The following is a 25,644-nucleotide window of genomic DNA, read 5'->3' on the forward strand; positions in this document are numbered from 1 at the left end:
TTAGAATGGTGTCACTTTTGGGTATTTTCTGTCATAAAGGCCTCTCAAAGTGACTTCAAATGTGAAGTGGTCCCTAGAAAAATGGTTTTGTAAATTTTGTTGGAAAAATGAGAAATCGCTGGTCAACTTTTAACCCTTATAGCTTCATAACAAAAAAAATGTTGGTTCCAAAATTGTGCTGATGTAAAGTAAACATGTGGGAAATGTTATTTATTAACTATTTTGTGTGACATATCTCTCTGATTTAAGGGCATAAAAATTCAAATTTTGAAAATTGCAAAATGTTAAAATTTTTTGCCAAATTTCTGTTTTTTTCACAAATAAACACAAGTGATATCGAAGAAATTTTACCACAATCATGAAGTACAATATGTCACGAAAAAACAGTCTCAGAATCAGGGGGATCCGTTGAAGTGTTCCAGAGTAATTACCTCATAAAGTGACAGTGGTCAGAATTGTAAAAATTGGCCTGGTCATTAACGTGCAAACCACCTTGGGTTGTAAAGGGGTTAAACCACTCAAGTGTTGCTTTAGCACCATGCTTTGGGCCATTGTCTTGTTGGAAGGTGAACCTCCGTCCCAGTCTCAAATCACTGACAGACTGAAACAAGTTTTGCTCAAGAATATCCCTGTGTTTAGCGCCATCAATCTTCCCCTTGACTCAGACCATTTTCCCTGTCCCTGCTGCCGTAAAACATCTCCACAGCATGATGCTCTCACCATCATGTTTCACTGTGGGGATGGTGTTCAAGGGGTCAGGAGCTGTGTTGGTTTGGCGCAGAATATAGCGTTTACCTTTGATGGCCAAAAAGTTAAATTTTGGTCTCATTTGACCACAGCACCTTCTTCCACACATTTGGGGAGTCTCCCACATGTCTTTTGGCAAACTCAAAATGAGACTTACAATTTTTGTGTGTAAGTAAAGGCTTTTTTTCTGCCTACTCTTCCTTAAAGGTCACCTCTATGGAGTGTACGACTTAATGTGGTCATATGGAGAGATACCCAGTCTCTACTTGGGAACTCTGCAGCTTCTTCAGGGTTACCTTTGGTGTCTGTGCTGCCTCTCTGATTAATGCCCTCCTTGCCCGAGCTGGGAGTTTTGGTGTACGGCCCTCTCTTGGTAGGTTAGTTGTGGAACGATGTTCTTTCCATTTGATGATAATGGATTTGTTGGTGCTCTGGGGGATCATCAGAGAGTGGGATATTGTTCTATAACACAACCCTGACTTATACTTCTTAACAGCTTTGTTTGGAGATCTCCTTGGACTTTATGGTGTTGTTTGGTTAGTGGTGCTTCTTGTTTATGTTAAGTTTTTGTTGCCTCTGTTGCATTTCAAAAAAGGTATGTATATACTGACAGACCATATGACACTTAGATTACACACAGGTGGACTTTCTTTCACTAAGCATGTGACTTACGAAAGAAATTGCTTGCTCCAGAAATTTTTAGGGGCTTCGTAGCAAAAAGGGTGAATACATTTGCACATGCCAATTTTTAGTTATTTGATCCCATAAATTTAATTTATGCCCATATTTTTCTCACTTCACTTCACCAACTTAACTATTTAGTGCTGATGCATCACACACAAATGGAATTATAAAAATATTTAAACACTGGTTGTAATGTAACAAAATAGGTAAAAATCTAAGGGGAGTGAATACTTTTGCAAGGCACTGTATGTTATAGATCTCATCCACATTCTCTGGAAAATTCGTACATGGAAAAAACAACCATGCTGTGGCATTTCAAACCTGCATCAGCATTCTTATTCTGTAGATTTCGCCCTTTTTTAAACTCCATGTGGACAGGAAGCAACGCTACTGATAGCATGATATACAAGGAAAAGAGAGGATAGCTATGAGAAAGCAATTATATGAATGTAATCCTCCTGACTTTAAAGTGAATATATTGAATTTAATATATTTAATAAAAAAAAGTTATATTTATTTTTTAAAACTTGCAAGAGGGTAGCCTTTTTAGATACTTACACGTCCTTCCTGCATTTTCCATATGGATAGCAAAGCGTTTGCTTATGGCAGTAAAAAGATGGAACGGATTCCATTGAGAAATACCTTTTCCAGAAAGAAATGGAAAATAAGCCATCTCAGCACAAGCCCAGTGATTGACAGGGGGAACATATAAACATTATCTGTGTATATAGTATTGCTATCCTGTCTTATTTAGGTCTCAATCAGTCCAAAACATCCATCATCTATCAATAACATCCCTACTATTTAATGATAATGAGAAAACTCTGATGACTCTGTCTCAGTTTACACAGTAAAGCTGACAAAAATTTGTCGAAAACAGGAGATATCAGCCAAAACTGTATGTGCCAGTGGCTAGCATAAAACTGTAATGTTCCATGATTTTACATGTGTTAATCAACTAAAGGTCTCTTTCATCAAGGCTTTCATACCAGAATTCTGGTGTAAAAGCTTTGAAAAGTCACAAAATTTAGGCGCAACTTGGAGTTGTGCCCAAATTTTCCCATTTCTCCCAAGTCCACCAAAATGGGCAAAGCTGGGGTGGATTGTGGGTGTGGCGGGGGCGTTGGGTCACAGCTCGTCTAATTCATAACAAGCTTTGGCATTCTGTATATCAGAAATCTCATTCCGGTACCTGACTGGAATGAGATTTCTGGCTTAGGGCATAGAGGCACATGGCACTCATCAGACGCTCCAGAGTCAACCTCTTTATGGATCAGACGATCATCAAGACCAGTGTGAACAATGCCTATCTCTAAGAATTGGGCCCTAAATCTGAAAAAAAAATTATTATTTTTTTTAAAAAATTGATTAGGATAATGTGTAATTTTTTTGATGATCCATTTGCCTACCATTGTAGCAATAGTGCATGAAAATAACATAGGGTACTTGGTTAACATAATTTTGATTAAAAAAAAGCATAAAAGCTATCCCACCACGCCAAGGTGACCCTATTCAGGACAGTCCTGACCGTCTACCATTGTTTTCCATCCAAGTTAATGAAACCCATTAGCTACATTAGAGACTTTAATACGTCTCGTATATAGTATGTAAAAAATAATTAATATCGCAGATATTGGGATGTTTTCGATAGCACCGTGATGTTAAATGCATTTTCTATAATGTACCAATAATAGGCTTCATGTACGGTGTTTTATGGTTTTCCTGTTCCCATTATCCATATTAGGTCAATTACCTCATGTAAGTGGGAAGCATCATAAAGAAAATGAGTCAACATTGTGTATACGCTCGGCGTTACTTGTTCCCTTCACATGACTCCGTGTGTGGTGTGCATATACCGTCTGCCAGGGGAGAACTTAGTTGCCATGGCAATTTCTCATTACTGTTGAATAGGAAAATAATTAGTCTGGTAGAACTCCACACTACCTGTCAGTCCATAACTTAAACCTGCCTAGGGCAGTTCTCGAATTTCAGTTTTTAATCTTTTGTTTCTTTTTTTTTGCTCCTCATAGAAAAAGAAGCACTTTTTTTCCCCCAGAACTGATTTCTGCATTTCTAGCTGAGCAGATCTTTTGAATTAAATTTTCCGCTAAGTTGGACTTTGGAAATCTTTGCCAAAAAAGCAATTTCGTGCTCACTTTTTTTTTTTAAACAGAAAGTCCTTTGCTTTTATCCTTTTCTAGTAAAAGTCAGAAGTAACAAGTGAGAAGTTTAATTAGGTTATTTGTGTGTTTTATGTACTAATAGAAACGTAAAATAATAATAAAAAAAAAATAATAATTCCTGTTATTGATAATGGATGTAGCTGGTAACTGGAAATTCTCATTTTAATAAGCTCCATTTATTCTCTAAGCAATCAGAAACGGCTTACCAGCGTGAGCTTTCTTTTTTGCCATTTTTGAAATATTCTGTTTTTTACCTAAATTACGCTTTTAAACTTTTTCCAGTCATGACCAATTTTTATTGTTATAATTTTGTTTTGTTTTTTCTTCTCCTTCTCCCATGAGTCATAACTTTTTTTTTCTTTCTCTACATAACCAAATTAAAAAAAAAATTGTGCAGGACGAGTTGTAATTTTGAATAAAACCATTAATTTTATCATAAGATGTGTTTAAAAAAAACACAAAACAAAATAGGAAAATGGAAAAAAAAGAAAAGAATGTTCTGGCATTGTTTATGGGTTTTGTTTTTTTATGGTATTCGTTGTACAATATAAAATTTAAAAAAATGACCTATCAATATGATTCCTTAGGTCAGTACAGTTAAAGTAACATCAGACTTGTATAGTTAGTAGTGATTAAAAATAAATTCTGAAATTAGTGAAAATATTTTTTTTTGTTTGTGTTGCAATTTTCTTAAATCTGCAACTTGTAAACCTGTAAATATTTTTCCACTGGTAGAGCGGTGTGAGGGCTTGTCTTTTTTTTGAGTGGGGAGCTGTAGATTTTATAGATGCCATTTTGGGATGCATACAGCGTTTTGATTGCTTTTTCATGCATTTTGTAGGTGAGGCCAGTCAGTACTTGTCTCACACTGGTAATGCCGCCTTTCATTTAAAATTAGTTCTGGACGTAGATTGTCCGGTAGATCTGGGTCCAGCCCATAGATCATAACAATTCATTTACATATTTATTTTGTTTACTTATATAGCGTCATTAATACCACAGCGCTTTACAGACATCATCATCATCGCTGTCCCCATTGGGGCTCATAATCTACATTCCCTATCAGTATGTGTTTGAAGTGTGGAAAAAAAACGGAGAACCTGGAGGAAACCCACGCAAACATGGGGAGAACATACAAACTCCTTGCAGATGTTGTCCTTGGTGGGATTTGAACCCAGGACCCCAGCGCTGCAAAGCAATAGTGCTAACCACTGAGCTTCCATGCTGCCCAATTTTGTGCATTGACTTTAACCCATCAACACCATGCTATTGTTTTGTTGCGGGCCAATGAGCACCCAAATCAGCATGCCTCTGATGTTATGCCACTTACGGTAAATACTCTTGTCAGTGGTAGACAGCGACATTTAAGGGTTTGAACAGCAGCGATCAGAGCTACCTCCAGTTGCTTCTGTTATCTGCAGGCACTCGCTGTGTGTGGAGCAGACTATTGTCTATGAAAATCTTATGGTTGCAAAGAGTTATCACAGTGAGTTATGAAAGTCATAAGTAGAGATGAGAGAACCCAAACTATAAAGTTCGAGGTTAGTAACAGACACCTAGTGAACTCTGAACATGGACTTCTTCTGGAAGTCCATTTTACAGTTCAGGAGTTCGGGGAGGAAAGAGAGAGAGAGATTTTCCATCTCTAAAGTTCGGTTCCCCATTGATATTTATGGGGTTTGGGTTAAGGTTCAAGTTCAAATACAGTACTGGTGCCAGGACCAACTTTAGACTAAAGTTCTGTCAATCCCAACAAACCCGAACTTCCACGGATCCGCTTATTCCTAGTCATGAGGGATGTTTTTGTGATTTACATTCATTTTTGTTGAAACTGTTCCTGAAGACCATAGAAAACCCAGATAGGACTTCTTTGATTAATGTGCTAGGTATAACCGATGGTCAATGCCAATGTCACAAAATACAATTTTAAATAATTTCAAGATGTCGGTTCTTCATTGTGAGATCATGATATTCAGGCCAGGAACAATAAAATTAATTTGCTTAGTTTATTATAGATTTACAATGTCTGATTAACTGTCGGTAACTTTCTATATAAAGGAACACTGGATTAATATATCAAATGTACAATATTAGTTGCAGTGTTTTGCAAATAGAAGTTTTAGGAAACTTTGTCAGTTCATTGAAAACTGAACAAAATATGGTACTGAGAAACCTTTTAATTTTATATACGGAACACTATTATGTGTCGTGAAGTTCTTAAGGAGTTGCACCTAAAGTCAACAGACATTTTAAACATAAGATCACCATTATTTGTCCACAATATAGTAATGACACCGAAAAGTCACAATGATGAATATTACTAGAAGATACTAACAAATGGCTGTAGAACGTTTGAGGATCTATGTGATAATACATATTCCTCTTTCTTTGCTAGGATAGTGACAATCTTTGGTGGGATGCCTTTACTACAGAATTTTTTGAAGATGATGCAACATTAACATTGTCATTTTGCTTAGAAGATGGACCAAAGAGATACAGTAAGTTTTATATATATTCTGTTCCATAAAATCACCATCATTTTGTATGTATGTCATGGTGGAGGATATAATCTCAATATTTCTAGTATTATAGGGGCGTAAAAGGGTGTAAAAATTAATTTGTCACACACTAAAACCAGTAAAAGAATATAGCCAGTATACTATCCAATGTAAGCTTAAAGAAGCACTCTGCACTTATCTTATATAAACTGTACCATGTCTGTCTGCTGTATTAATAGTGTGATTATTCTCTCCCCCAAATTATCCTCTCCTCTATCATCTCCTGCTTTATAATTGTGTGTGGAGTTCAAAAGGCATAGAAGAGAGTGTATTTCGCTCACACGTGATATGAGCTGAGCTGTGCAATCATTATCATTAACTGTGATATTTGTTTTTTATCCGCTCACTTGGAGAAAGTATGTTGTACATCCCATGCTATTGCATCATATAGGAAGTTCTGGTTGTCACAGCACCTTCAGTAACTGAGGACAAGGACACCATGAATTTCCAGACAGAAATGAACAATTACATAAAGAAATACTAGCTGTAATATAAAATAATTAAATTAATTATTTAAAAAAAGTCTATTACATGAATATTAGAATACTAATTACTAGTATATATAGTTATATAACATGTATATAACTATTCTATTATATTTTTTATATATTTGAATATTTTATTTTATATTTATTGCATATTTGATTTTTCTTATCATTTTTATTTTTTATTGTATTTATTTATATTTTATTTTATATTTATTTATTTTATTTATATTTATTTTTTTTTACTACTTAGTCTACTTTCAAAGGCAATCAGAAAAAAAAGACAGACTGGAAAAAGTGAACTAATTACCATAATCGAATATGTATTGTGTGTAACCAAATTTATTTCTCTGAATATTTCTTTTTTTGTGTTTCCTATTGATTATGCAAAGTAGGAAAATAACAAGATGTACCTTGTAAAGAACAGTTTTACTAAATTGATAGAGAAATGCCAACATTCTGTTGTAGAAATACAGATTTTCTTTTGCACTGTAGCAGATTTTGTAAATAAATATATTTTATAGCCGCATATACTACACAGTGAGCTTTATAAATTAATGAACTTATTGTGACTCTCCGGGCCTTTTGCCAAATATAGGAATGATTCACATGAGCATGATATTTTCCACTATGTATGCAAAGTGATTATTATGTGCACCTATGCAGAATACGTTCTTTCCTTCTATATGGTAGATACTGAAACAGTATTTCAACTCAGTAGAAAGTTAATGGGACTTTGTTAAGGCTACACTAAACCTAGAAATGAAGGAGAACAGTAATTGGGACATTTTGCCAGTTTGTCAGTCAGTCAGGAATTTCTGTGTGTTCTTGAAACAAAAGATAAGAAGAATGGAGTATTGTAGAGAAGTAGTTATATATATATATATAATTTTTTTTCACACTTTCCAGTATGATCCTCTCCAACAAAAATCACACAATACTCTGATGGTTTCTCAAAAATTATGAAAAATTTGATTCACCTAAATATCAAACTTTTCCAATTCCTAACATTTCATGTTAAATTGCGATGAATATAATATGGTTGTAGTAGTCTGTTCATGATGATAATGGTACAGCCATTGTAAACATATTATACAAATAATAGAATGTAAAGGGGTTTTGTCAAATTGAAAAGTTAACCCCTAACAATGGGATAACTGATAAATTCCTGATTGCTGGGGGTCAAATCACTAGGACTTAAACCAATTCCAAGAATGGAGCTCTGAAGAGCCTTGCCAGAATGGAGAAGAATGGAGTGGAGGCCAAGCATGTGCACCTCCTCTCCATTCATTCCTAATAGGACAGCTGGAGATAGCTAAGCACTGCACTCGGCTATCGCTCGTGGTCCATTGAGAATGGGCATGCTTGAACACCAATTTATTCAGATGGGCCTCCCGTTCTTGGGATGTATGCAATGACTAAGGACGTAACTGTCTGAAACGCGTATGCGATTACTTTATGTCTGAAGTTTTTATGGATTTGCAATAAAGAAGAATTTTTTACGAGGACCCAGTGCTGGATGTACCTTCTTTTTCTCTTCATTGTTCCTTGCTATACTACAAGACCGTCCGTGCAGAGGAAATCCTCGGTCCATGGGTGAGCTGAATACCAGGTTACCGCAAGGTTTCATACCTTTTAATACTTACACTACAATCATGAATTCCATGTATACCGGAGCACTGAGTGATTCTTCTCTGTTTTTGAATCCTTACAGACGCCATTTACTTTAATGGAGTTTGCCAGGATTACAGTATTTTTGAATAGTGATGTAGAGCTTTTTTGTCTTCAGAAATATAAGAATCTCTTAGGAGGTTGTTTCAAGATTGTTTCTTACAGTATCATCTATCCAAACCTGTAGACTTTGAATATAGTGCCATTCAAATGTAGGACTTGAGACCACCGTTCCAGGGATCAGTGGGGTTCCCTCCGGTCGGTCACTCTATCACTGGTCGCAATACTCGGTGCATAACCGAGCACCCTTGGGAAACTTGAGTAACGAGCACTTGCGCTCATCACTAATTGCAATCTATTCTAACGTGAATTAAATGCATAGATGATGAAAATTAATAAAACATACTAGAAGTCATTTATAAAATAGAAAAATAATCACCTTGTTAGGGCTTGTGCATACATGGTGTTTTTGAAGCGGTTTTTCCATCCATTATTTTCCCTATAGAAATGCAGCATTTTACAGTAACAGCTAAATTATTTCTAAAATCTCGTTCACACAATGCGTAAGTTTTGGCTTTCTGTGCTTTTCTTTCTTCTTCTTTTTTTTTTGCAGCACGGCAATTCTTTAAATGTTTTTACTGATGTGTTTAGAGTAAAAGGGAAAAATAAACGCACCAAAAATAAAAGCATAAAAAACACCCACACAAAAAACTTTCGGTTTTCTGCCCATCAACTGCATTTTTATGCAGAAAAAAATGCATCAGAAACATTGTGTATGAACATACCTCAACAGTCACAAAAAAAACCCAACCCTCTTTGTTTTAGAGCTTTACAAGATTGTGCCTTTATATTTTAGACACAGGCATCCATTATGGTCAAGAGTAGCTCTATAAATTTACTCAGACTCACAAGTAACAAGAAATTGGACCTCACAAAATCCAGCTGAAGAGTGGGGTAATCAAGCTGAGTTTTTGCTATCAACCAAACTCTCAGATTTAGACCGCGTGCACACGCTCAGTATTAGGTCAGTATTTTACATCAGTATTTGTAAGCCAAAACCAGGAGTGGAAAAGTATAATAGAAACCCGTCACCACTTCTGTATTTTTCATCCACTCCTGGTTTCGGCTTACAAATACTGACCAAATACTGAATGTGTCAACGTGGCCTTAGGCAAGAGTCACACCAGCGTATTTTCTCTCATCTGAGAGAATCTGTCCAATTATGCAAATCACGCTCAGACCAGAGTTTGATCATAGTGGGATCCAATTTTCTTAGATGAGGAGAAGATGGAGAAACAAAAAATCTCTATCTTCTCTATTCTATCAACCTAGGAAAATTGGACTGCACTCAGATGTCATCCGACTGCAGTCCTATTTTTTTCACACACTCATTGACTTGCTTGACAGAGCGCGATCCAATAATCGGATCCAACTCAGATATGCTGTGATTTTTTTTTCCTTGTACTGGCTCGGTCCAAGGAAAATATCAGACATGTGCACAGCCCCATAGAATAATATTGGTCTGAGTGCGATCTGATGTTTTGTTGGATTGCACTCAGACCGAAAATACGGACATCCTCAGGAGACAAGCAAGTGATCAAACCATAATGTATTCTATATTTAATGCCCACTAAATCTCGACTATTCTTTGAAAAAATAAAATTTACATTTAGACAATTTGGGGCAGATTCATTAATGCATTTGTGCCTTTTTTATTGTGCCTTATTATTCCTTTAATTTGTGTCTTCTTTAAAGTCTATTTTATATGTGTTCACTTGTGTTCATTTTTTTATTTTTGTCATTTTGGGCAAGGTTTGGGTTTTTTGATTTGTTTTTGGCTGATTCATAAATTGTGACTTTTTTTGCTCTAAATTTTTGCAGAAATGTACTACTATTTCCCCTGGATGACTTCATGTATGTATAGATATTTTTCTAGGCAATTTTTTGAGACATTTTAGTGGAATGTGTGTCATTTTATGCTAAAAAGTTGGAAAAAAGGTTAAAGATAAAAAATTAACAGCATTTTTGCTTTTTGTGCCAAATTCATGAACCACTTGTGCCATTTTGAAGAATTCAGAATAAAAACCGCCAACAAATACTACAAAGCAAAAGAAAGAAAATTGAAAAAAATCCTCCAATGATGAATAGGGTCCTTTATCTTTCATTTATTTTGTGTAAGTGTTTTGTGTCTTACATTACATGTGTTTTGCACATTTACTGTTACTATAACAAGACATGCCATTCACTTTTAAATTACTTTTTTTTTATTATTCCAGAATTAACAGGCCGTGATGTCCCTCTCATATTCTCATTATAAAACGTGGCTTTAAGGTTCTTTATTTCCCATGAATATACTTAGTTTAATGATGTTTGACTTATTTTATAGGAATTTTACTAATAAAACTAATCTATGAAGTGTAAGAACATCAGGCGTGCCAGTGACAACACCAGTAGCTGAAGAACAATGCTGGCAAACACCTTCCGCACCTTCCCGGAGGAACAGCTGTACCTTGATGAAGGGGCGATTGAAAGGAGCACCAATATTAGACTTAAGCCTCACTGTCTAGAAAATTTGGTCTTTACTTACCTTAATTACTATACCCATAGCAGAGTCTATGGAGCCATGCTTTATTACTACGTGACCCTGATTTCATTTTTCCATTAGGTTTCATATGAATTCGACAGAAAACATATTTTTGTGCCTAATTATATACCCTCTTTCAATGGCATCATCTCTGAGAGCGATGAGCAAATCTGCCAAAATTCAAATTTGGTAAATTCACTCAAATTCAGACTGGAAATTCGATTCACATCTAATTTTGCCTTTTATTATGTCTTTGAATCTTACCAGAAACCAAAGCATAATAAATGTAGGATTAAAAGCATATTCATAATAATCGCCTCTCCCTGGCTCTCCAGTGTCTCGCTGTGTACCTCCCTCTGGCTTCAAGGCTGTAGAGACTTTTAAGGGGTTTTCCCACAAAGAAAGTTAATTTTAATCAATATTTGATCCAATAGATCATTGAATAATAATAAGTTCCACAATTGGATGTGTTTAAAAAAATGTTCCTGTGCTGAGATAATCTTATAAATGTTCCCCTGCTGTGTACTGTGTAATGGCTGTGTGTGACCGTGCAGGGACATGGTCTGATCATACCACATCTCCTGGACAGGGGAGGAAGCAAACGAGTCTACAGACAGGACAGCAGGGGATCACAGGTGATTCCTTTATAACAGGCAGTGAAATGTTTAACCTCAGAAAATAATCAGCTGTGATCCCCTGCTGTAATGTCTGTATACTCTTTTGCTTCCTCCCCTGCCCAGGAGATGTGGTATGATCAGACCATGTCCCTGCACGGTCACACACAGCCATTACACAGTACACAGCAGGGGAGCATTTATAAGATTATCTCAGCACAGGAACATTTTTTTAACACGTCCAATTGTGGAACTTATTTTTATTCCAAGATCTATTAATGAAAATGTACTTTGTTCATGAGAAAACCCCTTTAAGAGTGACTGGAACTAAAGGGAGCTGCATGGAGGAATAGGTGAAGGCTGATGAGAGGTGAGTATTATATATATTTTTTTACCCTTTCTGGCCCTATGTATCCAGTATCGGCCCGCTGTTTTACTGGATTTGAGCAAATAGACAAAAATTCTGATTCTGATGAAAACTAAGTTTTCGGTGACATTCAAGTCAAATTCCATTTACTTCTAATCAATTTACTCATCCCTAGTTGCCAAATTTGCTACCACAAAATATCAGTCAGATAAAACGTCTAATGTAGTTATGGATGTAATGTAAGATTTTGTGACAGTTTAATTTTTGAATAGGTCAAAGCCAACATCAATGATAATTTAGGATGAGGAAGGGGTTTATAGTACAATGTTGTTTGTGGCAGAGAAGGGATCAAAAAATGAATTTTAAATGTGTATAAAAATTGTCTATAAAGAACTTTCCTATATACTTTTATTTTTAAGGGTACCTCTATCTTTAGCTATCAGCCTTGGCTCCCGAATTGTCTGCTTCACTTTCGGCCCTGTGATAGATGCAGGAGGTATTTCTTGGGACAGAACCTAATCAGAGTTGTGCTTGCAGCGGGTTGGCGGATTGTCTCAATTCAGTAGTTAGATCCACCAACAGGTGGGATGGATTAGATATTAAACTGAGTCAGTCAGCCAGCCCCCTTCACAGCAAGTTCCGACAATGTCCCAACACAGGACACTCTCTCCTGTGTAAAGAGCTGGACCAGAATGGAAGCAGTCGAACCAACCTTTGAAAATAAAATTTCTTCATAAACATATAATGGTTACATCTAAAAGTAATTTTTTGGAAGTGGACAGCCCCTTTAATGTATACATTCCTGGTGATCTTGAGTAGAAAGAGACTAAAGTTATAATATCAGCTTTACTGGTAGTCTAGTGTATTTTGAACCTCAAAACTCCCATACACAGTCGAGGAGAAATCCCTGAGCTCGAGCAGATACATTTTTACCAAAATTATTTTTTGCCGTTGAAAAATTACAACTGACCCAAGCTTCCTGGTACCAATTATGGGGTGGCTGAGTCAATTATCAGTCACATAGAAACCCAATTTAGAACAATTCCCCCATGAGTAAATGTTTCCAATAGATGGTCCTGAACAGAGTCAACAAATAGCGGCACTCAAGGTGCCTGCAATTCTATAGTATAGAGACATAGGGTCTCCATTAGCTACTATAGCGAGACTCTGCATGAAGGTGTAACATTAGGTTAAAGAGAACCTGTCACTTGCCATAAATGATAAATATGTAACTTTTTTAATAGTAAAAAAATGACACTAGTAAATAAAATTAGATACTTTTATTATTTTTAACAATCACTTCCTTCGGTAATTTTTCTTTTAAGCTTGACAATCCCTTTAAAGATGACCTTTCATATGCCATTAATATGTAATTTTTATGCATTGTTTTTCTTTTGTTCATGCGCCTCTCCATTCCTGAGATACAATCTCCTCTTCCCTGTCTTTTTTAGCCAAATGGGTGTGATACTCAACTTTTCAGAATGGGGTCATCTTGAGGAACACAACAAGTTGGATAAAAAGACTAGATTTACAGACAGAGATGACGCGGCCGTATCTCAAGAACGGAGAGGCAAAGAAACAAAAGAAAAGCAACGTCAAATTCAGGAAAACAACAGCATTTACACAGGGTAAAAAATAATTTTTGCATGGCAAATGACAGGTCCACTTTAAAGGGCTTATCAAGCTTAAAAAAAAATTACTGAAGAAATGGAAACTTAAAAATTATATAAGAATGTACACTCACTACGCTAACCCCTTAAAGCACACCTGTCAGCAGGGTTGGGTTCAGTAAACCCCATACACTGTCACTGGCCGACATTACACTGATTAAAATGATACCTTGGTTGATGAAATCCGTCCTGTGGTTCTTTTTTAATCTTTATTTTCATTCCTGAGATAATGAGATGCTCGTGCTCCGGGGCGGCCTTTGGGGAGGGGTTTTATCTGGTGCTCTGCTTATGTATTCCACTCTATGGCTCCTGACAGGTCACTGTGCCTTCTGTGACTGCCTACTATTTTAAATACTGCCTGTGTAATTGTAGTAGAAATTAAGAAATTTGCCTGCAGCAAAATTACCCCCGCCACCCGCGCATGCACAGTAGCATCTCTTGTTTGCTGAGAGATGCTACTGCGCAAGTGCAGTCGGCGGTGCCATATTGCTGCAGACAAATTTCTTTTTCTTTCAAGAAAATGGCGCCGTTAGCGGCTCTTGCGCAGTAGCATCTATAGGCAAGCAATATGTGCTACTGCGCAAGCGCGGGCGCCATTTTGCTGAAGGAAAAATAATTGTCTGCAGCAATATGGCACCTCCAGCCACGCTTGCGCAGTAGCATCTCTCAGCAAAAGAGAGATGCTACTGCACATGTGTGGGCGGCGGGGGCAATTTTGCTACATGTAAATTTCTAGATGACTACTACAATTACACAGGCAGTATTTAAAATAGTAGGCGGTCACTGAAGGTACAATGACCTGTCAGGAGCCATAGAGTGGAATACATAAGCAGAGCACCAGATACAGTCCCTCCCCAAAGGCCGCAGAGGAGCACGAGCATATCATTATCTCAGGAATGAAAATAAAGATTAAAAAGGAACCACAGGATGGATTTCATCAACCAAGGTATCATTTTAATCAGTGTAATGTCCCCGACCTGACATTTTATGTGGTTTACTGAACGCAACCCTGCTGACAGGTGCGCTTTAAGCTCCAGTGTTGGTCACTCCGGTGGTTTGCACTGGGACAGGAAGAGATGGCTTTCTTGTCTTCAGTCAACTTATGTAGACAAGAAAGGAAGGTGTTGCTTTGACAATTAAGCAGATCACTCCTTTCATTTCAGTCCTGCTTTAACCTCTTTAAAGACTCGGGCGTATTAGTACGCCCCAGGCCATCATCCCCGGTTCAGTGAGGGCTCCGGCGCTGAGCCCGCACTGAATCGAGCACATGTCAGCTGATTATTATAGCTGACATGTGCCCACAACAGCCACAGGTGGAATCGCGACCCACCCGGGTCAATCTCTGACAGCGGCATTTAACAGTGCCGCGCCGGATTGCGGGTCACTGATGGGTGGGCATGACAACCCTGGGTCTGCAGCAGACCCCAGTGGTTGTCATGTAATGATCGCTATGAGCGCCACCTAGTGGTTGGCGCTCATAGCACAGGAGCATTTCTGCTACATAGAGGTGATCTGCTCATCACCTCTATGTAGCAGAGGCGATCTGACAGTTGCTGCTTCTAGTCTCCTTTGGAGACTATTGAAGCAAGCAAAAAGTTTAAAAAAATGTTTTTAAAAATATAAAAAAATGTAAAAAATATAAAAGTTTAAATCTCCCTGCTTTCGCCCCATTCAAAATAAAATAATTAAAAAAAAAACCCACTATCAATATAAAAAAAGAATTAATCCGAATGGTAAACGGCATAACGAGAGAAAAAACTTCTAAACGCCAGAATTAAGTTTTTTAGTCGCCGCAACATTGCAATAAAATGAAATAACGAGCGATCAAAACATTGGATATAACCCCAAAATGGTATCAATAAAAACGTCAGCTCGACGCGCAAAAAATAAGCCCTCACCCGGCCCCAGATCCCGAAAAATGGAGACACTACGGGTCTTTTTTAAGCAAACTTTGGATTTTTTTTTTCACCACTTAAATAAAAAAGAACCTATACATGTTTGGTATCTACAAACTCGTAATGACCTGGAGAATAATAATGGCAGGTCAGTTTTAGCCTTCAGTGAACGTGGTAAAAAAAAAAAATCTGTGGTATTGCACTTTTTTTGCAATTTCACCGCACTTGGAATTTTTTTCCCGTTTTCCCGTACACGATATGGTAAAACCAGTAATGTCGTTCAAAAGTACAACTCGTGCCGCCCTCACACGGCCATATTGACCAAAAAATAAAAACGTTATGGCTCTGGGAACAAGGGGAGCAAAGCACGAATATGCAAAAACGGAAAATCCCAGGGTCCTTAAGGGGTTAAAAAAAAGCTAAAAGCTGTGATCTCATTAATTGATCAGAAGAACACTTGCAAGGATGGATCAAGGTATGTAGAGGATTCTAGGGAAAAAAATTGTACGCAAACGCTTGGCTTCTGGCTCTCTTTTCATCATCAGAGTGCTCCAAAAAGGGTTCCAAATATTTTGCTGCTGGGATGCCTGTAAAAATCTTTGGAGAACTGGGGAGATCCCTGTGCAGTCACCCTCGCTATAATTTCTGCTTAGTAGCCCTCTGTGATGTCACATATACTGCAGTTTTTTGATACAATAGATACAAATAACAAGATCTTTTCCAACTCAACCACTGATAGTATCATAGGCAGACTGCAGTTCTCGCTGTGACCACTAGACGTCCACATACACATGTGTGGCATATATATCTTGTGACAAAATATCACATAAATGATAATTTTTTGTATCTGGTTCTCTTGTGCCAGACATCTCAGGGCATGTTGAGGCTAAAAAAAATAAGTAAGGACACATGTGTACAGCTCATATTTATCATAATCCTGAGCTACTGTAAATCTAAAAATACATACACATCGACCACCATTATATTTCTTTTTTGGACCTCAAGGGAATATATTTCTTGGTAGGCACAGAATACAAGATTTAATTGTTGGGAAACATTATCTCATTAGTCATTAAAAATGCAACATTTCCATCAAGGTTTCCAGATAAAGAACATATTAGAATCTACCATGCAAAGTTCGTTGGACAGTGGTGTTGTCTGCTGCCTGATAGCTGGAGCACAGATCCTTCTCAGTAATTGCTATGGAGAAATCAAAGTTAGACCTCATTCACATTTCAGTATTTGATCTGACATTTTAATTTTTTTTAAGCAATGATCAGGAGTAGAAAAAAAAGGGAGAAATCTACCGATGATATTTTTCTGTGTTCATAATCTTCTCCTGATTTGAAAAAATACTGATCCAATACTGAAATGTGAATGTAGTCTTATATAAGAAACTATTAATAGTCGAAATAGATGGCATAGTCCCTCTAGTCTGCACTTCTATTATTTCTTTTTTGGATAGATTTATGTTTAGTTCTTTGGCTTATAAAAAGATGAGGGCAATGACCCGTAGTCTCTTCTTAGCCTCAGACTATACAAATTTAGGTCTTTAAAAGGAACCAGTCATTAGAAACATGCTGTCGTTTCCGGTGGGTAAGACTCAGAATAATGCAACTTGCAATAATTCATTTTAAAGGGGTTACCCAATTACAGCATTTTGATGACCTATCCATAAAATAGGTGATCAATTCATCAATATCAGATCAGTGGGGATCTAACACTTGACGCTTTCCACCAATCAGCTGTTATTTGCTCCGGCAATGTGTAGTGGTTACTGCTTGGTACTGTAGAACAGCATTTTTTTTTGATAGGAGCTGTTCTGTAGCCCATAGCAGCAGTCACTACGGTATTGAATGCTGCTCCGTTCAAAGGCCCTGATTCATCAAAGTATTTACACCAGAATTCAGGCTTAAAACACTTTGAAAAGTTGCTAAATTTGTTATGCTACTTTTAGCCAGCTCCGCCAAAGTGGGCAGAACTGGGGAGGAACCAAGGTGGTACAGGGCATAACAATGCCCACCTGACAAATTAAGAAAAAGTGTCGGCATTCCTTAAGCCAGAAATTTTACTCCAGAATCTGACTGGTATAGCATTTCTGGCATGGTGCATGGAGGCGCTCGTCACTAATATGATGAGAAAAATTCATTGGCGTGCACCTACTGATGAATTTGGTGCATCTTATTCCTGCACGCCTTTCATTAAGACTAGTATACGAACCACCAGTCTTAAGGAATTGGTGTATACATCTGGAGGCCAACAGAGTAAATAGCAGATATTTGGGGGGGGGGGTGCTGAGCGTCGTACTTCCACTGATCTGATATTGATCACCTATCCTAGAAGGAGTTCTTTCTCTTCAGCATTTATCCCAGTAAGTGAACATTCTGAAAAAAAATGGAATATAAAGAACAGTGGAGGGGCTTCATAACTAGGGATGAGCAGGCCCGTTGAAGTTTGGTTTCTGGTACCCGATCCGAACTTTAGTCCAAAGTTTGGTTCGGGCACCAGAACTGTACTCGAACTTGAACCAGCGCCCAATCTCCATTGAAAACAATGTAGACCCGAACTTTGGATCTGGAAAATTCTCTCTCTTTCTCGAACGGACTTCAAGAAGAAGTGCGTGTTCGGAGTTTTGCACCGGACCATGAGATACGAACCCCAAACTTTTTAAGTTCGGGTTCGCACATCTTTAATCATCACAAGTGTATACTGTAACTGCTATATTCAGGCACAGGGGCAATTTTTTAAATTATTGCAATTAAAAATGTTGTTTTGCATGATCTAACAGTAGATTTAAATGTAACACGACAACAACTCAATTAATGCTCAGCAACATAGCTGTGCCTGTGTTATTCACTGCCCATGCAAAATCTGGGGAGGGGGATTGGTTTATGTCACTATAGAGAAACAGGAAATCTCTTTTCCCTGCATGAGTTATCATTAGAACTACAATGGCCTTTCTAAAGCACCAAAGTCTTGTTTTGACCTCAACCTCTATACATCATCTATAGCTCTGCTAACTTCTTAGAGAAACTACCGTAATTGCTAACTTTCCTAAGAGAATTTCCTGTGCAGTTAACCACGAGCTGTAAGTGAGCAGTGATAGACGGCCGTCCTCATCACTGGGTAATATCTTGTGCGAGTGTATCAGACAGATGTGAACATTTCACCCCATATCTCTATCTGTGTTATGTTCCTACAGACTCATTCAGTTCCCAGTGCAGGAGTTTTCTTTGCCATAACATATTTGTTATTTCCTTAATTAAAGGATCAGAGAAGAGAGGACCAGGCCATGAACGCGACTTTATATCACTTGTCTGTATCCAGAGATTCTACCACACACAAAACTTATCGACTTCATAAATAGAATATTCTTTCCAATTTTATTGCACAGTAAAATAGTTTTCTTGTTGTGGTAAAGAAAAAGTTCAGAAGAATGGGAATTGTAACAATAGATAAGCAGGAAAGGGGTCAATGTGAAGATACTCCCACTACTGAATACAGTGGAGTAACATGAACCGTATTTCAAGCCATTTTGTGAGTTCATTCTTGACAGAGGGTGACCTATAAACCCCATTTTTTTATAACTTTTTTCTGTCTGTCTGCTCCTTCTGTTGGGCCTCATTTACACATCAGTATTTTTAATCAGTATTTTATCAGTATTTGTATGACAGGAGTGTCTCAAAAACACAGAACAGATGTCAATCTTTCACTTATAGTTTTTCTCTGTAAGTTCCACTCCTGGTTTTGGCATATAAACACTGATGCAAAAATACTGAGCAAATACTGATGTGTGAATGAGGCCTTAAAGAGAATCGAAACTGTAAAAGGAGGAGTTTGTATTTTTGTCTTTGCACATGAGCTAATTTTCTTGGCCGTTCTGTCCCAAGGATAAGAGAGTCTTCCAATTCCAATAGCCATCTGTATCACATGGGATGATGGGGCTAGTATGCACAATACTGCTGGAGTGGAAAGGTTTGGAGAAAGGAAGGACATGTATATAGCTATATTGTATATTGGGTAACTGGTGACATTCATAAGCAAAGTTAGTTTATTATTTTTATTTTGCCAGCGATATGCTTTAACTGGGTTTTCCAACCCAGGAACGTACATAGAAATCCTATGGCTGCATGGCAAAAGTACAAAATTTCCCTTGGACTGCCTTGATAACAACCAATATGTCTTTCTATAATCAGCAGAAAACAGGAGAGCCTCCCACTAATCTAACCGCTTAGATGGCATGGTCGCTCTTCCCCACAGCATCTAAGGGGATAAATTACTGTGATCAGAGATTGAGCCAATTGCAGCAGTTAACTGAGGGTATTTGTTGTGTAGAACAGCTTGCACCCACCAGGCATGGAGCGGGCTCCGTGCTTGAGACTGCTCCGTACAACTCCTGCCAACTTCTGCCATAAATTACGTTGAATGTTGGGTGTAGAGGGCGCTCATCAGGCAAGAGGTTTGAGACAATTAATCCCACCCAACTCTTAGGCCCCATAGAGGTTGTGGTCTTCCAACTTTTGACAGTATGTCATTATTCCAACTATAAAAAATTAAAAAGCATTTGATAAATTACTGCTGCAACTTACAAATTCCACTCTGATGTTGGGGCCCAACATCCGACACTCCCAAGGGTGTAATCAGTTGTGGGACTTAGTAAGAAGCATTCAGGATGCCAGGCAAAGCGTGCCAGCCTCAGGAGTGAAGACCGGCTGTCACAAAGGGCAGAAGGCAGGACTAGACCAGGGCTGCACAAATCAAATTGCTCATCTCTAATTATCAATATCATAGTAGTGAAACATCCAGTTAGAGATGATAAAGAAAAATTGTACAATTAAAAAATAAAAATAGACAAAAAGTTATTTTGATATATAGGTAGTTTCCATTTGTAAAAAAAAGTTAAATATTCCCCTTTAGCAAGAACAAATTTCATTTACTTTTTGACCATCAGAGAGACCATTGATACATTTGGGGAGACCAGGTTGGGACGATGAAGTCACCTGGCCCCATGGATATGTTGTTTGGGGCTACCAGGAGGGACTGTCCGTTCGCCTGGAACCCACGGAGACACTAGGAGAAGCCAGATTGGGACCAGCCGGTCATCTGGCCCCATGGAAACTCTCAGAGAGGCCAGAGTGGGACACTCGGGTCTCCTGGCCTTGTACCTCGATGGACTGCTAGCTTCCTAAGCTTGCCGCTACCTTCTCTCTGTGGGGGCCCACCAGAAGTGGGGGGCCACTAGTTGAGATAGTTGGCCCTGGAAGTCCCAAAGTCGCATCTGATCTATCCCAGGCGGGCGGAGCGGAAGGGTGAGACTGTGTAATGTTGTATCATCTATGTATTTGCTGGGACCGTTCTATGTGGTTATTGTCGACTTTGTGGTTCAATAAAGTATTGCCATGCTGTTTTACCCTCACCTTGTGTTGTCTGAGTAGCGTTACGCCCATGGAAGACCCGGGTCTTCAGAATCCAATATTCTGTGCTGATCTATTTCTTAGTTCATTTTATATTTATTGATAAGAACAGGCCCACAACAGGTTCTACACAATTTAATCAAAAGGTCAATATTGACTTTTATGATTGCTGCCTTCAGTAGGTGTCATTAGACTCCCTGCTTTTCTCTAAAGACCCATTGATATGAATTGGGGATTTGATCCTTAACACAGATCAAAAATGGCCATGTTTCTATTTTTCTTTTTTTTATGGACTTTCGGTCCACAAAACATATGGTTAGGACATATAAAATGGGGTCAAATTCTAGTGGAAAACCCCTTTAAGCGATTGGACCTTCCAAATACAAGTCTTTCTAAGGCTATGTTCACAAATTGCGTTTTTGCTGTTTTTTTTCTGCAGGCAGAACCTGCTCTCTTGGCAGTTAAGAAGCTGCTTACAAAAAGCCGGTTTTGCTGCGTTTTTGCTGGATTTTTGCTTTGTTTTTTTTTTGCTGCGCTTTTCAGGACCCCAAAGTTCAGCTTTGCTTCCTCCATGGAAGCATGAACACAGGTCACCAATGCAAGACACATGTGAAACCATAAAAACATTTTTAGAGAAAAAAAAAAGCAATTTGATCAAATTATTTAGTGGAAAAGATTTTTATGTCTGAAAAAATAGGGACTATTTCATATGAGTCCTTGAAAAAATAGTTTACCTAAGATATTGGCAGAGCATTGAGTTTGTAGGACACTGTTTACTTTCACACTTAGTTCAGCCCTTGAGTTGGTGCGGTATTGTTCATTTTCACAACTTGGTAAACCAATGTTTACTTTGCACACATCACAAATTTAATTAAACTGTACTAATCCTAATTATATTGTACTAATCGTAAGCTGCCATTCTCACATGATGAGGCCAAGACATTATGGTTTAAAGTTGGGAAAATCACAAAAATAAGTGGGTTTCACATACTGTTATAGCTGCTTTTTTTTCACAAAAAATGCAGCAAAATCTGATACCTGCATTTTTTGCAGCATTTTTGCACTTACTCATTGCTTTCTATGGGTGAAAAAACGCTGTCAAAACGCTGAAAGAAGTGACATGCTGCAGGTTTCAAAAATGCAGCAGTTTTCCAATTCAGTCAGGAAAAAAAAAACAATGTGTGTGCATGAGATTTCTGAAATCTCACAGCTTTTGCTGGTACTGTAAAATGCAGCTTAAAATTTGCAACAATTTGCATAAAAAACACAGCAGAAACGCAACATGTGAACATAGCCTAGACAACAACTGTTTCTAAGTTGTTGCTACTTTTAAGAATGCCTGTATGTTTAGTAACGTTTATGGAGAAACTTATAGGGGTTTTCTGGGACTATTTTTTTTTTTACTAAAAATTCCGGGAACAGGCAGCTAGTTGGTAACTAAGGCAAAGAAAAAATATATCACATCAGCTCACCCTGTCTAGGTATCGTTCAATCTTATAAGGGTGCGGTACACGGACAGAGACCACCGGCTGGCTCCTGGTTAAAAATTATCCGGTAGAAGGCAGGAAGACATCCAGCAACCGCAATGGAAAGGACTATAAAAATGTAATTTATTAGTTCTATTAAAATATTGAAAGGGAAACAATAAAATAAACACACTAGGCCTACACATTCAAGCACTAAGGCATAGTCCTAGTGTGATTATTCCCTTTTGATATTTTAATAGTTACTAATAGATGTTTTTATAGTCCTTTCCATTGCAGTTGCTGGATGTCTTCTTGCCTTCTACCTGATCAGGTAGTTGGTGTCATGCGTCAATGTCCGAACCCTTGAGCCTGTGCTTTGTGGTCGTCTTCTCTGTCCACCAAGCCACATGAGATACACCTTTTCTCTGGGTGTTTATTTTCTGTTATCGTTGCTTCAGTCTTTTCAGGGCAACAGGTGTTTTCATTTACTCATTTGTCCACCCTATCACCTTTCGGGTGCGGCTTTATATACTTTCCCCCTGCTGGTTTTTCCTGCTGGTGATAGTCTCATTTGGATGTCCAGTCATACTGCTTTAGTTTAAGCCAGTCAGTGAAGGACCAGCTAGGGGTTCTGTCTGCTGTTTATGTTCTTTACTCTGCACCTATCTTTTATTTCTTTATAGAAAGTAGGATGCATATTCTCTAACAGTACGTACTTAATCCTTTATTTTGCATTTTTTGGTTTGTTTTACTCACTCTGGGATGTCTTTCTATTTCTGCACACTTTCCCTTCTGTAGGTAATTTTCACTCTTCTCTACCCTCTAGTTCTTTAGAAGAAATGTGAAGCACTCGATGGCCTTTCAGGCAGCATAGGTCTGAGATGCCATTGTCTAATCTGTGGTTAGAGCTATCTCAGCTCAGGCAGGAACCACTAGGGACTGCAGGATCAGGATCCCTAGTCTGTACAGGAACCGGCTGGGTCAGTTGTAGTGTTTAGTGTGTTACCTATCTTCCTGAGTGAGTTGCTACACTATCATAACAGTTGATAACTACCTGCCTGCTCTCCCCAATGCAGGCTCAGAGTGGCCACTGACCATTCCTGCTAGCAATTCTGCTGCTTCACGTCAACAGAGCAGCTCTTCCTCTTCTGGGCTGCTCTGTCAACGGAATGTAATTGCCAACGTCATGTTGATTGACGGCCGCTGCTGCCCTGTCGAAGTGATGTCTATGGGCTTTTAGAGAAAAAGAAGACATGAAGTCTAGTAACACCTATTGAAGGCAGCAATCCTAAAACTCAACATTGAACATTTAATTACACGAGACTTCACCGGAATCACAGTCAAGAGCGGATTGTGACCACTATGTGCCGACAGAAATCGATGCCTGGCACAGCAGGCAGGTAATTGGCAGCTACCTGCATGTTAGTTCTTAGGCCCATGGTAAAATATTAAATATTCCCGGATAACCATTTTAATTACCTAATAAATCTAGTGCCGCAGGTCAAACTTGCGCAATAACTCACCACCTTCCCACCACCCAGATTATTTTGTACACTTTGCAAATTCATGGTATTCTGCAACCCGACCAAGAAAGATGGGCTACATTCACCGGCAGTGAACACATTAGGAGGACATTCCAAGAGAGAATAAAAAAACAACAACCGGGGAAACCATACCAAGAGTGGAACAGAAATCCTCAGAAAAAAAATTGTGTCATCTGAGAAATGTAAAATTCAATTATGGGACAACCCATTTGTGAATCATGGCAGCAGTTTATGTTCCTGAAGTTAAGTCAATACAAAGCTCCCATTGTATACCTATATTAGACACTCCGTAATGTAAAACAGATCCCATATAAGCTTGAATATTTTTTTTTCTTGAGGTTTTGAAATGAAAATCTGTATAAGAAATATGTCTTGAAGTCATAATTGTCTTCTCAGTTCAGCCTCACAGCCGTCTCATTCAGGAATTGAAGGATGTAGTTGTTGCCGTTTCTTGGACAGCGAGAGTCGTTACAGTGACAGCCTGGTCAGCCACATGTTGTTGATGTGTTGGGAAATGACAAGTGACGGACAGCTTGAGACACTTGAATAGTGTAAGATGAAGGAGACTTCTTACTTCTTTCATTATAATGGCTTCCTTCGGAGGTAGACATAATAAAATACTATATATTATTAGATTCATATTACCACAATATTCTGAAAGAAATGAAAGCTGTTAAAACGCTTCGACATGGTGTTAATACTATTACATTATTATATCTTTGCCATATAGGATTATGTTATTTCCTTTATGTAAAAAAGTGTCGATCGGCTGACCTTAATGTCGTCCAGATGTATAAAAAAACAGTGGGGAAAATTAATAAAAAGCGTAATATCCATCGTGAGATGCTTTCTTAGAGTTTTTTTTTTAGCTAAGCATCTGTAACACTAATGCCGGCACCACTGCATGGTTCCCCTTCCCCCACCATGCAGGGGCGCCAACATACTCACCGCCCCGGCCGCGCAATTAGCTCCTCATCTCCTGCCTGTCTGTGCATGCCATACTGACTTCCTGGCGGCGCCTAGTGCAAGCGCGCTCCCATGCTCTTAAAGGGGCAGCGCACATTGTAAATGCCCTGAGCCAATAGCTGGGAGTCATCTAAGTATAAGAGGCACCCTCCTTATTAGGGAGATGCTGGGCAACCCCTGTAGTTTCCCTACATTGTGTGTGTGCAACTGTATGTCCCTCGTCCTATCTAGATAACTTAGTTCATTCTCCTGTTCCTGTATTCTAGTATAGTGTGTACCTGAACCCTGAAGCCACTCCGGCGGTACTTGAACCTTAAAGACACTCGGGCGGTACCTGAACCCTGAAGGCACTCCTGCAGTACCTGAGCCCTGAAACCACTCCTGCAGTACCTGAATACTGAAGCCGCTCTGGCGGTATAGCTCTATAGCCGCACAGGCAGATCCTGAACCTAAAACCGCATAGGCGGTACCCGAACTCTGAAGCCACACCTGTCTGAACAGGCTACAAATTCAGCCTTGTCTGTGGCTCCAAATACAGTCTGTGCCAGCATACCTGCCCCTATGGGGTCAGCAGCTGCAATACCGGGGACTGCCTAGGAGTGGTACCTGCAGCTCAAACCTGCTGTTTAGTTATGCCCATCCTAGACAAGCCCGGTCCTGTGGCACAGTGAGTCCACGAACCACGTGCGCCACCTACGAGCGTGACAGCATCACATCAAATCTACAAGACGAACTCTACTAACGCGTTTCGAAATCTATTGCTTGTCATAAAGGTAGACAAGTCTCTCCCCACTCG

At 38.6% G+C, this 25,644-nt stretch overlaps 1 protein-coding gene across 3 annotated transcripts in view; it reads left to right on the top strand.

Moving 5' to 3' along the window:
- LDB2 (LIM domain binding 2) overlaps positions 1–25,644 on the top strand; it is a 548,527-nt gene that overhangs the window by 194,888 nt on the left and 327,995 nt on the right. For all 3 annotated transcript variants that reach the window (XM_073647144.1, XM_073647134.1, XM_073647155.1), the window contains exon 2: positions 6,010–6,112. In XM_073647144.1, the coding sequence (XP_073503245.1) occupies positions 6,010–6,112 (103 nt within the window). The remainder of the gene's footprint in view (positions 1–6,009; positions 6,113–25,644) is intronic.

This window comes from Phyllobates terribilis, unplaced genomic scaffold, assembly GCF_046119375.1.
Source record: "Phyllobates terribilis strain yellow unplaced genomic scaffold, ASM4611937v1 Scaffold_1__5_contigs__length_1240528914, whole genome shotgun sequence".
NCBI classification, from domain to species: domain Eukaryota; kingdom Metazoa; phylum Chordata; class Amphibia; order Anura; family Dendrobatidae; genus Phyllobates; species Phyllobates terribilis.